General features: G+C 43.5%; 3 protein-coding genes across 3 annotated transcripts; 2 read left to right on the top strand and 1 right to left on the bottom strand.

The window, feature by feature from the left end:
- Positions 1-5,335: 5,335 nt before the first annotated feature.
- On the bottom strand, positions 5,336-10,907 carry LOC125771289 (protein fem-1 homolog B). Its single transcript, XM_049441786.1, has 6 exons — positions 10,284-10,907; positions 6,954-7,693; positions 6,186-6,881; positions 6,020-6,122; positions 5,799-5,940; positions 5,336-5,717 (listed from the first exon to the last, which is right to left on the bottom strand). Exons 1-6 carry the CDS (start codon positions 10,443-10,445, stop codon positions 5,560-5,562), a joined length of 2,001 nt encoding a protein of 666 aa, XP_049297743.1. The 5' UTR covers positions 10,446-10,907; the 3' UTR covers positions 5,336-5,559.
- A 90-nt stretch (positions 10,908-10,997) lies between these two features.
- Positions 10,998-13,347, top strand: LOC125771300 (Golgi reassembly-stacking protein 2). The gene is made up of 3 exons (XM_049441805.1): positions 10,998-11,208; positions 11,348-12,386; positions 12,452-13,347. The coding sequence occupies exons 1-3, from the start codon at positions 11,146-11,148 to the stop codon at positions 13,045-13,047; spliced, it is 1,698 nt and encodes a 565-aa protein (XP_049297762.1). The 5' UTR covers positions 10,998-11,145; the 3' UTR covers positions 13,048-13,347.
- A 154-nt stretch (positions 13,348-13,501) lies between these two features.
- On the top strand, positions 13,502-14,278 carry LOC125771369 (NADH dehydrogenase [ubiquinone] 1 beta subcomplex subunit 11, mitochondrial). Its single transcript, XM_049441912.1, has one exon. It carries the CDS (start codon positions 13,603-13,605, stop codon positions 14,068-14,070), a length of 468 nt encoding a protein of 155 aa, XP_049297869.1. The 5' UTR covers positions 13,502-13,602; the 3' UTR covers positions 14,071-14,278.
- The last annotated feature ends 187 nt before the right edge of the window (positions 14,279-14,465 follow it).

Raw genomic sequence — 14,465 nt, 5'->3', positions numbered from 1 at the left:
GAGTTGTTAAAGAACAAATTGATTTTTTTCTGTAGGTTATTGCACCTAAGAAAAATTATTTAAATTTGAACTGAAAACAAATGTTGAAATATGATGGAATTTGAGTAATTTGAGGATCCCTGCGTTCCCGTTGCATTCTTCTCTTAAGCCATATTTAGTTGGCCGATAAGGCAAAATGAAGCATTCCAATCGATCTTCGAGTAGGAATTTCCCTAACCAACACGTGCACGGTACGCAAGTACTTTCTAATACGCGAAAGTTCTCCAATGTTTACTTATTCAATGTACTAGCGCACTTTTTCCACCAGCGTGGACACGCACGGAAGCGCTACAGAAATGTTTCATGACGCGTTCCAGGACATATAAATAGAAATGTTTAGGTTTCCGATTTTGTAACAGGTCAGGGCTGTCTAGATGGATGCGTCAATAGCAGTTGATCAGTGGGCTTGATTGAAACATCGGACCCCATCGTGCTGTAATCAACAATTGTGACACGTTACATACGGGACTGGCGATGATGTGAATAAGACATTAGCTTTTAGCTTCGCACCAACCAACCCAAACGAAACTATGGGACAAGCTTAAAAGTTTCAAATCATCTCACCATCATCGTCGAAAATAAGTAGAACGAAATACTAACAGCGTTTAGTCTACGCTGGTGTTAATCTATTGGCCGATACACGTCATATCAACGTCACCATAATTTAACTTTTCTCGTTAAAGCCCTTCGTTGTTTTTTTTGCTACTTTAACAGCTACAAGTGTTTGAAAAAAAACAGCTACCAAATGGTATGGCCATTAAAATGTCACCTCTAGCGGATGGAGCACTCCCATGGGAGGAAAGGTTAGTCGAAGGGAAACAGATAGCCGGCCCGATGGATATGCGGTGTCCCTACGGGTGTGTGCGCTATGTGCCACTGTCGTCGATAAATCCGATTCCGGCAGCTGATTAGAGGTTGATGGGGAAGTTTTTCTTTTTCTCTCTCACACAGTAGAGTGGGGTTTTCAAGCAGAGTTCCACGTTATCCATATGTGTCCGTCCATCCACGTCCACGACCATGTTCTATTTCGTCAAGGACATTACGAACGTTCGTGTGCATCCTTCCATGGGGAGGTGTCGGCAGGGTGTAGTAGGAATGAATCGATCCGCACCTGGCAGGACGGACCACAACCATCGATCGATGTAGATTTGCTGTCTTTACGTGGACCATTACCGCGTGAAAAAAAGGATATGTCACCAGGTGTTGTTAGCAGTGAGTTCCACCAGCACTATACTATCAGTTGTCAGTTGTTGGAGTGTGATGTTGAAATGGTCGTGAATGTAATTATTTTTATTATTCCACTGCACAGCAGTGCGTTGAGCAACTTAGGCTCTGATAAAATATGGCATATTGTAGAAGCATTAATGCGTTGAATAATAAATTGTTTTAACACTTTACAATACTTTCTCCATATTACCAATACTTTTTAGTAGTAAGTTTTCATTTAAACGTTATGAAACAAGTAAACTCTAGATTAGTAATTCATCACTCGCCTACATTCATCATGCTCCACCAGCGATTGATTTTTGCTGAAGAGAAATAATTAATTGTTTCAATTCCAGTAAAAACAATAACGCATAATTAAACATTCCAATCCTTTGTAACTTTTTGTTCCGCTATTCAAACAAGAGATGAGGAAAAACCACTCTTTTTAGTGAGTCAACTCAGAGTGAATGAGTCGTTATTAGGTTCGGCCATTTTATTCACTCATGAATGAAAGCATGTTGCCGTGGTGAATCGAGTTGCAAAAAGAGTAAATACGTGAGTTGGAAAGAAAATGTGCGAGTGAGTTGAAATTTTGAGTAATTTAGCAATAAAATTTAAATTGATTTATATTAATGCGAATTTGGATGAAAAAAGTTTCTTTTCACTCAAATAATGCTTTAAATTAAAAAAAGAATAAAAAATCAGAAAAAAAAATTTAAAAAATTTTTAACTCGAAAATTTCATAAGGGGTACCCCTTGCCATTTTTTTGAGAAATTTAGCAAAATTATGATTTTTTTGGGAAATTTTGCAAAAAAAAATAAAATTGATTTATATTAATGCCAATTGGTTGCAATAAGTTTCTTTTCACTCAAATAATGTTTTAAACAAAAAAAACAATAAAAAATTATACAAAAATTGAAAAATTATAAAAATTTGAAAACTTCATTAGGCTAATTTTTGCACCAAGTTTTGCCTATAACTCGGTCGGTATCGCCAATCTTTAACTTGTGGTCGATAGATGACACCAATGGCTACATTTTCTTCTTGGACGGCCATGCCCTCAGATGTCTGTACCAGAAGTTATTCGAGGGACCAAGTTCCTTACCCTGTTTGAGAAAATGTAAAATTTTCCTCATTTTTGCACCAAGTTTTGCCTATAACTCGGTCGGTATCCAACGGATCGCCAATCTTTAACCTGTGGTCGATAGATGGCACCAATGGCTACATTTTCTGCTTGGACGGCCATGCCCTCAGATGTCTGTGCCAGAAGTTATTCGAGGAACCAAGTTCCATACCCTGTTTGAGAAAATATAAAATTTTCCACATTTTTGCACCAAGTTTTGCCTATAACTCGGTCCCTATCCAACGGATCGCCAATCTTTAACCTGTGGTCGATAGATGGCACCAATGGCTACATTTTCTGCTTGGACGGGCATGCCCTCAGATGTCTGTGCCAGAAGTTATTCGAGGAACCAAGTTCCATACCCTGTTTGAGAAAATATAAAATTTTCCACATTTTTGCACCAAGTTTTGCCTATAACTCGGTCCCTATCCAACGGATCGCCAATCTTTAACCTGTGGTCGATAGATGACACCAATGGCTACATTTTCTTCTTGGACGGCCATGCCCTCAGATGTCTGTACCAGAAGTTATTCGAGGGACCAAGTTCCTTACCCTGTTTGAGAAAATGTAAAATTTTCCTCATTTTTGCACCAAGTTTTGCCTATAACTCGGTCGGTATCCAACGGATCGCCAATCTTTAACCTGTGGTCGATAGATGGCACCAATGGCTACATTTTCTGCTTGGACGGCCATGCCCTCAGATGTCTGTGCCAGAAGTTATTCGAGGAACCAAGTTCCATACCCTGTTTGAGAAAATGTAAAATTTTCCTCATTTTTGAACAATTTAGCAAAATTTTTAAATGTGATATATTTTAATGCGAATTTGTTGCAATAAGTTTCTTTTCACTCAAATAATGCTTTAAATTAAAAAAAGAATAAAAAATCAGAAAAAAAATTAAAAAAAATTTTCAACGCGAAAATTTCATAAGGCTTACCCCTTATGATTTTTTTGAGAAATTTTGCAAAAAAAATTAAATTGTTTTATTTTAATGCCAATTGGTTGCAATAAGTTTCTTTTCACTCAAACAATGCTTTAAAAGAAGAAAAGCATAAAAATAACAAAAAAATATTTTTAACTCGAAAATTTCATTAGGCTTACCCCTTGTCGTTTTTTTGAGCAATTTGGCAAAATTTAAAAATTTGTTTTATTTTAATGTGAAATTGTTACAATAAATTTCTTTTCACTCAAATAATGCTTTAAAATAAAAAAGAATAAAAAATAATAAAAAAAAATTCATAAGGCTATCCCTTGACTCTGCAGAGTGAGTTTCATTACGCGCCCTTTTTGTTCTTAACATCAATCGCGTACCGATGCGCTTCTATTTTGTGCACCAATGCTTCTTTATACTTTGTACTTCAAATATTTATAAATCGTGTGTTTTCCCCCATTTGTCCCTCGCCTTTTCCCCTCTGTTTCTTCGCAACTCCCTTTCCAGGGAAAATCGAATGGAACCAACAAAAAAAGGTATCTTCAATATAGGATGAAAGAATTATTGGGATTGGAAAACAAAATAAAAAAAGAAGAGAGACAAGGGAGAGAGGATAGTATGTTTCCTACCCCGGAAACGGTCGGAATGTGACAGAAGGGTACGGAAAATGAACTCCCGGCCAGGAATTAATAGAACAAAATGCAGTTTTCCGCCCGAATGACGATTATTATATTGACCCATGTATTTGTGTGTGTGTGTATTTTTGTGCGTTTGTGTTGTGGCCGGTTGCATTTCTGAAAATGGCCCCACACAAAAGAACGACTAGAAGGGAAGCAAAACAGAGTGAGAGAAAACCAGGAGGTTCATTAATGATGATGAGTTGCGGTGGAAGGGTAGGTAAGGGGAAAGGACAGGACGCATTTCCTGTCCATTTCTGCTCCAAAAGCTTTTCTACACGACTCTCATGCTGTAGCACGCAAATGGCATTTACCTTTTTCGTGTCTCCCGTGTTGTGTCCCGAGAGCGGAAAGTAAAAACAAGGACCGACCTCTCGTCCATACATCCTATCGGTACACATGGTGGTTCGTGGTGAATATCTACACACCTCAACAACCACTACCGGCTGCGTAGAGTTATGTCGTGCAGAAGCAGGACCAGGGTGGACCACCCTCCACGGCGAGAGAAACAACGGGAATGAACGTTCCTTTCCAGCGTCCCATTTTCCACTCTTTATTATTCATAAGGGTGAGAACGGGTCGAACGGATTGATCGGAAAATGGAGGGACAAAAAAACTTGTGGAATTGGGTGGCATTGGAAAAAGGGGACAACGGACCGAGGGTACAGCTAACGAATGAAAACAATCCACTACACGGCCCGGGGGGGGGGGTAGCCCAGCTACTGCTTTTACTGCTGGATACGGTGGTTTAACCGAAAAAAAAACATAACTCCAAATGTCCGCAAGGGTTAGGATAGGTTCGGTACAGCACACCTGCTGGTCAGTCGATGTCGAAGGCTATTAACGGTACAATAGCAACGAAACTAAAAAAAAAGAAGGAAAATACACCCCAAAAACTTCCAATGTGCATTGTTTGCTGAACAGCTTTTCCGGGTCAGTTATACTTACTTCTGACCTTTCCCGTTCGGTCAGGTGTACGGTGCACGGGAAAAATTTGAGAGCGTAATAAAACAAAACGAACATTCTCGAGTGCCTTTTTGCAGGAATAGCAGGTGGTCAGCGTTACAAGTTCCACATAAAACCGTTTCATGAAACTTTGTCCCGGAGATGTGTATTGCAGCGGGGGTTGTGTTGTTATTTTTTACTTCATGATGATTTTATAGCATAAGTTTAAGCTATAGCCTGAAATCGAATTAGAAAAATATATATTTAGAACAAAATAATTAGTGCAAACGTATTCAAACCTCAAGGATCAGTCTGAAATATGCTGAAGAAATGTTTTATTTTCTCACCACATTGTCGTTTATGAGATTCTCAAAGAGCGCGTTCGTTGTTGTTTGCAATGCATTCACATTTCGCATACAAGTCTTTATTTTGTTAGTTTTATTAAACTTTTCCAAATTCAATACAATTGTTTGTCGTTACACGGAGCACCACAAATATAAGAGGGGGCGGTACATTTTGATTATATCACTTTCCGCTGTCGCTTAGTGTGCCCCTTCGAGCGCATCTCCCTCCTTGGCTCGGATAAAAAGGACAGTTAAAGCTTTGCAGTACACGGCTGCCGCTGTAGAGCCGCTGTTCCTAGCTCTTACGCGTGCAGTGCAGCTGCACAAACGCTTCTAGGTGACGTGGTATTAGCTTCCGGTACGGGATACGATGCAGAGCGATCGCTCGAGCGGCAAGGCAGCGCAGATTAATGGCACGTGTTTCGTAGCTTTTGATAAACGCTGCTACACAACCTACACACAAATGGAATCACAGGAAAAAGATTTTATCAACCTTCACTTGTGGGTGTAGGGTGGTTGCAGTGACAAACTTACTTTGAACACACACTTGTGAAGCTTTCAAACCGTCGGCATTAACCGCATCCAGATGAATACCGGCTTCAATGAAAATTTCCGTTATTTCCTTTACCACCGATTTCACGTTACTGTCCGCCATTCGTAGCACAGTCGTTTGTAGCTGTACAGTGGAGAAGAAGAAAAACAAAACGCTGTTAGTAAATAGTTTTACAGCCGGTTTTAAATACAATTTTACTCACGGTAGAAGTAAGCGTGTGTAAAGGCGTGTTTCGATCACCGTCGACCACATCTACAGGTGCACCACATTTGAGAAGTAGCTTAACCGTTTCAACACAGGGAAATCTATTGGCAAAGAAATTAATGTCAATTTTCTTCAAAAGCTCTGTAAACGCTCTCAAAGCTCACCTGCAAACTTCCTCAGTAACGAATTCATCTACCGGTGTTACACCGTTCACAGCCAGATGTAGCAACGTTTGGTCGTCACGCAGTCGCACCATCATCATGTTCAGCTGGTACACCATCTGATACACCTGCAACACCTGCTCTTCCGTCCGCACGAACTGCTCTCTCTGCAGCAGCTTGGTAATGATCGTGATCAGGTACAGTACCGTCACAATGTTCATCTCGTAATTATCCGCAATGGTTTCCACATCGTCCCGCGGGCCAGGATTTGCCATCTTCTGCTGATTGTACCGCAGCTCATCGATCGTAGCACCCAGTACAGCGATCACACTATCGAACCGTAACGTTTCGTTGATCAAAAATTCTTGCGAGAAAAGTTTCATGAACCGAAGCAGATCACGCTGCACCTGTAGACCGTTCTGCTGCCGAAGGCGCAGCGCATGCAGCCAAAGGCTTTCGCACCGATCGAACCGTCCATTGTCGGCACAGATTGCACCGCGGTAGATGATCGCTTGTGCTACCTCCGGGCAATGATTGCCGAGAATGCGCTCCCGAATGGTGAGTGACTCCATGTGCAACGAGTTGTGATTGTAACGGATCGCGAGCAGGTCCTGCAGCGTCTGACACTCGAGCCAGTGCTCATATGCTGCGATTGGTTCAAAGGTTGGTTTTCTAATAATGTTTTCCGGATCTTCGTATCTGTAAGGAGAGGTATGAAGTATTGTAAAACTACAAAACGAAAGGTCCCTTTTTATTGCAAAAAAAACAAACCTTAATTCCATTGCCGCATGAAGATAGTGAAAGGCCTTCATCAAGTTATAATTATCCTTGTCGTTCGCGTACGATGCTCCGACCAATTCCATCACCTCGATGCGTTCCTCCTTGGTGAGTAGACCGGGTCGCTGAAGAAACAGCTCCACCACGGCCTCCCGTGTCCTCTCAGCAGCCGCAAGGGCCGGCGTGAGTCCGAACGCATTCCTCATCAACAGTGCGCCATGATCCAGCAATATCTCACACACCTCCACGTGGCCACATTCAGCCGCATAGTATAGTGCCGATGCACCACACTGTGCCTGTTCGTTCACCTGCGCACCCTTCTCCAGCAAGTAAATCAACACATCGGTGTAGTTCTTATAGGCAGCGATCATGACACAGGTATTGTTAAACATGTTCACCGTACAAACGTTCGCATTGTGATCGACCAAATATTGCACCGCATCCAGTCGGCCTTCGTAACAGGCAGCCCGCAAAGGTGTCGAACCCTTCTTCGTACAGTGATCTACCTGCGCACCGTGCTGGAGCAACATCTTGACGATGTTAAGCCGGCCAACAGCAGCCGCTACCCAGAGCGCAGTGGCACCGTCCGTTAGCTCACCGTGTACCTTTACACAGCCCTCCTTTTCCATATCCGGGTCGGCCAGCTCCAGAAGAATGTGCACCACCTCCAGGTGACCGTTAAGCGTTGCTACGATCAGTGGTGTAAAGATTTGATGCTCATCTTCAAAGAATTCCTACGAAAAAGACATGCAAGCGGAACGGACAGCGATCATTAATAATAGGAAATTTGTTTGGGGTAAGGTGGAGAATGAGTTGATGTACAAAAAAATATATCATTGCGTTGCAGAATATCGGCACGATCGCACCTGAATCGCGCATCATGTCATCGGCTATTAAAAGCCGATGAACGGACTGACTGAGCTGTTGAAAATAAAGTTTTTTTACAAGCAAAATGAAGAGTTACTTTTTCGCTCAAAAATAATTTACTCCACTTTCTTGTAGTGCGTAGGAGACTCGATTACGTTTCAAGTGGCGGGTTGAATCATTTCCGAGATCATTTGTCCCACAATCAAAACATTTCTGTAACAATCTCGATGCGTCATCGGTATGCGATTTGCAACCATCCAAGCTGATGACCATGGAATAGTGCTTTAGCTTTTCTACTGCCGAAGAAAACTGATTCATAAACGGTTTTTAAACATTTCTTTCGCAAGGCAGAGTTTCGCTCGCGAAAGTTTAAATCATGAACTTAAAATGAAATAATACCCGTTGTTAGTTTTTGTCGCATGTAAAGCAACCAATTGTGGTTTATTATTGTAAGCTGTGTTTCAAACAAACATAATGCTCGTTAACGATCACTCAAACGCTTCCTTTCAACTAATTATAACAGAGAATGTGATATTCATGGTAATGACATCCATTTTCTAACAGATTCCTACGCGTCATTGACCTGAACATGTCTAACGGCCGCACCCATTTGTGGTTTTATAGTGGATGGAAGGACGTATTGCCAGTTGGCTTTGGCGGAACATCATCCTACGATCCTCGGTATCCCACATTCTGTTTAATGTACGACAGCAAGACATGATGCCAAAAAGAGAAAAGAAAAGCGGAGAAAAACGCGACTTACACATGATCGCACCCCCATTCGCCGTGTAGTAACTATTTTTAGACTACGATCCGGAAAAATAAGGGTGTAGAATAGAAAATTGCTTGCCGGCGTGATGTATGCATAAACTACACTCTGAAGCGATTTACATGGAATCAAATGCAGCGGAAAGGGAAATTCACACAAATGCGAGTTCCTTACCTCGTAGCTGTATAGACCAGGAATGGAAGCGCTTGTCACGTTGGGAAGCTGTTCAATTTGTTTCCACGTTCTTTATGTGGAAAAGCAGTACGATTCATTCTTATTTTGGTGTTCCATTTTCAGCGATAGAACGCAATACCACACTGTTTTTGTACAACCAACCAGGCGTCTCCATCGGATTTTGCAGACGAAAACAACAGCTGTTTCAGGTTTTCAAATTAATTACAATAAACTGTCCTCATTTGCACAAATATTTGCTGCTGAAATGGAGCCTAGTTTAACTGAAAACGGGTTTCCAGTCACTTCAAAATCCCAACACGCCGTCATTCTTAAGGGCTTTGTTCCGATGTAAAGAAAGGTTTTACTTTCTTCCCTTCTTGTTAGCTCTCTCCATCTCTCTTCGCTCTCGCAACCACGAGGAGGAGGTTTGAAAATAGCACACATTTTTACACGAGTCCGAATACGGAAGTGTGGCTAACGTGTCAACGTGGAATGTAAAGTTTCGAAATGGATTACTCAGTGTTTTGGTTTACACATTCGCTTCCTTTCTGCAAATGGCCGATCAAGCGTGATGCAAAATTCAAACAACACGCATTGAAATTAAATTAAACGCGCAATTCGCTTCTTTGTGCCCCAATCCCGAGCAAACATTCATCGTGTACATTGGGTTTGTTTGGTTCGTGTCTTTGTGTTTTTGCGTTGGTGTTGTTTTTTCGTCCATTTTGAAATTGTTTAAACAACGCATTTTTGTCGCTTGTTTTGTTTCTCCTTCATTGCGACTGAACGATCAAGAGATTTGTACGCATAAAATTTAGCCGCTGACAACAAAATTTGGTTTGTTAGAACATGTAATCCGTAACCTATCCTTGACCGTGAAACGGAATCGTAGCACAAGACCTAGTGTTTGCTGTAACGAAATCAACTGTGTATCATCGTTAAGATGGTCGGATTTGTTTGGTATCATTTGTTACGTTTTCTCACCACAAACCGGCGCATGATGCGAATTTGGGTTTTCCAATGCGTAGCAGTGTTCCCACGTACCACGAAGGGTGGTGTGCCAGCTGAAGTTTGACGCACCATACTAGCGCGTGGTGTTTTTGTGACTGTCTGCGTGTTTTTTGCATGTGACGAAATTAGAAACAGAAATTACGAGATGCTAGCGCATCAATTCCCAACCCCCCACCCCCCTTCGGAACGCCGAACGACAACGCCATCAACGCCAGTGGACGCGCAAGTGTGTGTTGGCGTAATTTTATAGTTCATTAACGGTGCACGATCACCATGCGTTGACGGGACGGGAAGCCGTCCACTGGGTTGCGTTGTAAGCGAAGAGAAGGAGGTTTACTCGTATGGTTGTTTGCCAAAATGAGGGAACGTAAAGTTTTTCCTAAAGTGGTACGGTACTCGCTTCTATTTTCCACTGAGTATGATGACGGTACATCTTTTTTATTTCATATTTCTATTCCTTACAATCCAATTAACACTACTTGATGCATGATCGTCTTACGTCTTACCTGATTTACAATTGCACGACGTTCTTCAGCATCCTTTATCTCGCCCAGCAAAGCCAACAGTTGCGTGCAGAAGCCCTCCTTCGCGGCGTAGTAAACCCTTAGCATGGTACGTTCGCGTAGGGATTCTTTCTCCCGCTCCAAATCTTCCGATTCTTTGGTCATCTTGACCGTCCCTTCACGGTTTATGGACCGCGTTCGCCGCTTGCGGCCCGCGGCACCAGCACTGCTTTGCCCCGACACTTTCGAAGTGTTTTATACACACGGAAAAGGGGAAAAATAACTCTTCACAGTTGTGCTACTTTGTTAAGCAACCAGCTATAATACACAAGTAGTGGCTTCTTTGCAGAAATTGATCACGATTCACATCAACACAACACTACGGAAGGATCAATTTTCCGGAGTACACAACGAACTGGGAAAACCACACAAAGCGTTCGTTTTTTCACCGCACTGCACTACGCAAACGGTAAGCGAATGATTGAATGTTTGCCGTACGAGCTGTTCCGTCTCGAACTTGGTCAGAAATAAGATGGTCATTTTTCTGCGCTCATTCTCGCGATCAAGTTTTCCCCCCTGTCGGTATATTTATTTTTATACATTTGTTGTTATTTTCCTTTCACGATCAGCTGTCAGGCTTACCATTTGTCAAATTGTTTGCCAAGGTGTCTATAGTTAACTATGGGAACAGCGAGAAATTTTCGGCCAAAAAGGATTATTATGACATTTGTCAAATGTTTGTAGGCTCATACAAAAAAGATAAAAAAACTTTTCTCTCCATTTACTTTGGCTTTCGTGTCGTCGGCTTTTTATCGTGTATAATTGGACAAATTGAAGTTAAATTCGGATATTTAGGATAATCGAGATGGGACTTTCGCACAGTATTGCCGTTCCTGGTGGAGGAACCGAAGGATACCATGTTTTACGGGTGAGTTTTCATGTCCCAGAAGGGCCAACTAGCCGATAGATGACGTGTTCACTTTCGATCGAGCTTTTCCCCTATCGGGGAGAGACGTGTATGCATGAAGTGCTGATGATTGTGAATTGTTTATTAACTATTTACACAGGTGCAAGACAACTCGCCAGGCAAAACGGCCGGACTGGAGGCATTTTTTGACTTTATTCTTGCCATCGGCAACACACGCCTGGACCAAGATAACGATACGCTCAAGGAGCTACTGAAGGGAAACATCGACAAAGAGATCCAGATGACAGTGTACAGCAGCAAAACGCAAAACATTCGCTTGGTGGACATTACGCCGAGCAGTACCTGGGGTGGACAGGGTCTGCTCGGGGTCAGCATACGGTTTTGCTCGTTCGAGGGCGCCAACGAAAATGTGTGGCACATTCTAGAGGTGCATCCATCGTCACCGGCAGAGGAAGCCGGGCTCATACCGTTCACGGACTACATCATTGGTGCCGATTCGATACTGCACGAAAGCGAAGACCTGTTTACGCTCATCGAATCCCATGAGGGTCGGCCACTGAAAATGTACGTGTACAATACGGATCTCGACCGGTGCCGTGAGGTGACGATAACACCGAACTCGAAATGGGGTGGTGAAGGAAGTCTCGGATGTGGTATTGGGTACGGTTATTTGCATAGGATACCGATTCGGCTGTTACCGAGCGATGGAAAGGATCCCCTGAGTGCTGCGGCACAATCGGTCCCGGTTGTGCCGGTCGGTGCTACTGCCATGTTCCCGACAGCTTCGACGACTGGTGCAATGGCAGGATCTACCGTAGACACGACCAATGCCAACCGTTCCATGCCATTCATTCCGATGGTGCCCCCTTTGGCGAACACTTTCGCACCACAGGCTAATAATGCCGTCCATGATCTGCTTACGGTGTCACAGCCAAGCAACACATTGACAGGCACAGCAACGACGACACCGGCAGTGGGTGATTTGAGCAGTCAGTTTGCGGCCTTGTCCACGGCGGCCGGCCCAACAGATCAAGTGAATAATAACGTTGAAACACAAACGACACCAACGCAACCGATTTATAATAACAACGCAGGCCAACCGGGAGAGGTAGCATCGCCACCGATTCACGTCGGTCCGGCCATTTATACACCACCCGCAGGATTGGTAGATGTGCAAGGTAGGACGACGACCAAAATGCCTCCGTGTTTAAATAGGCTAACTAACCTTTTAATATTGTTTTAGCTGTAATCCCTGCTACAAATGGAGACACTGTACCTTCTCAACAACAGGGACCGCCGCCGGCTAATCTTTCCTATCCGCCATCTTCCATTTCCTCGTTACCGACCGCAGCGAATCCCTACTCCAAGGCTAGTGCTGTGCCACCACCATCGACACTGGCCAGCGATTTCTATCAAATGTACGGAACGACGGTTGTGCCGGCTAGCAACAGCACCATTGTATCGACCCCCAACAGCTACGCCATGTCCTCCACGATTGACTTTCTGCAGAGCCAACAACCACAACCGATGCAACCACAGCAACCCTGGGGCACACAGCCCCCAATTCAGATGTACTCCACGTATCCTCAGGTGCAACCGATTCCGGACCCGTCGCCCGCCCACCAATCGGCGGTTGCTGGTGGTTCGGTTCCGGCCGCATCTTCACTATTCCAAAGCAGCGCCGTTACGACACCCATCTCCCTGCCCGGCATGCCGCCGATAACGGTTAGTGCTACGATCCAGCCGGAAGCGCTCCGTGGTCTGCAGTTTACCAATGCACCCGTTGCGAGCGGCCAACAGCAACCACCGCTAATGACGATGCCCCCCACGTTGCAATGAATGTCGACCTTTCGAAATGCGAACCTCTCTCTCGTATGAGGAGCAAAACCGGTAAATGTGCAATCGGTGGGTTTGTACATAGAAGCAATCCATTCGTTTGATCCAGCTTTCGTGTCTTGTTCGAAAGCTTATCGATTTATGAAAGTCGATTGAGAACGAAGGATAATTTGGTGCATTTGGTTGCCCTGGGTGACACGCCAGATAAACACACGTATAATTTTTATCTTGCGCTTTATGTTACACTTAAGTTTAGTCAATCTATGAATGGAGATAAAGTATCGTTATCAATATTAAAACTAATTAGGTATTTGGTTGGCATTTTTGTAGCGATTATTATGCAAAATGTAATTTGTGGAAAAAAGTAGATGGCATTGTTCTAAATTGCTCTTCACCAGCTAACTCGTATATTAAGGGTTACTCCGATCCTGCCGTTTTAGATCACATTCAGACAACTGTCAAAGTAGCATCGAAGAAAAAACAAACGAAATTGTTCACTGCAGAAGTTGTTTTCATTCGCTCCGGAAAGTTAAAATCCGGATTTCCGGCCACAGTAAAATGTCCAGCCTGGTGCGAATCAGCAATGCATCGTTGGTGCGTAACCTGATGAACCATTCGCTTCGCAGTGTTCGGTTGATTTCCTCATCGCCGAAGAACCGCGACGCTGCAACACTCGACATCCCGAAGAAAGCGGCAGCTCCTAGCAGTGCGGCTGCGGCCTCATCGGTCGGTTCCGGTCGAAACTGGGTGAGCTATGGTTTTGATCGGCATGATGAAGCCCACGATCGTAGCGTCACGAATGCATCGTTCTTCTTCACCGTCACACTGTGCCTTGTGCTGGGCACTGCCTACTGGGCCTACGTACCGGATCCACAGCTGCAGGACTGGTCGCAGCGTGAAGCGTACCTAGAGCTGCGTCGTCGGGAAGCGGCTGGTCTGGAACCGATCAGTAAGGACTTCATCGATCCCGCCCAAATTGTGCTGCCATCGGACGAAGAGTTGGGCAACACCGAAATCGTCATCTAAAGGAATAGCATCTACCGGTAACGTGTCGGAGGAGAATCGCTGGATTATGTAATGGTCCGCCCGACAGCGATCCGTGAATGATTGGAGTTTTGTCTCGTTTGTACATAACAGCGAAGGAAACGAGAGGGTGCAAACATTGTAGCAGTGTGTTGTGAAGTTCGGGAAGTAACTAAATAATGAATAAATAGGGAAAATCATGAAAAACGAATACCGTACATCGGTGGTACATTTTTGCTCTGGATTTGTTTTCATTTGAACCAAGCTGTCATTTGTGTCGAATGTTATCTAGGATGAGGAAATGAAGATTTACAATTTTTGGTTATCAAAGAAAATTTTGCTTCTATCATTTATTGTGCAAATTATTTCAGTTTAATTTCAATATCGTGCTCACTGTT

The sequence above is a fragment of the Anopheles funestus genome, chromosome 3RL (genome assembly GCF_943734845.2).
Source record: "Anopheles funestus chromosome 3RL, idAnoFuneDA-416_04, whole genome shotgun sequence".
NCBI classification, from domain to species: Eukaryota; Metazoa; Arthropoda; class Insecta; order Diptera; family Culicidae; genus Anopheles; species Anopheles funestus.
The sequence above is the reverse complement of the archived record's forward strand: the minus strand, read 5'-3'. Positions and strand labels throughout refer to the sequence as shown.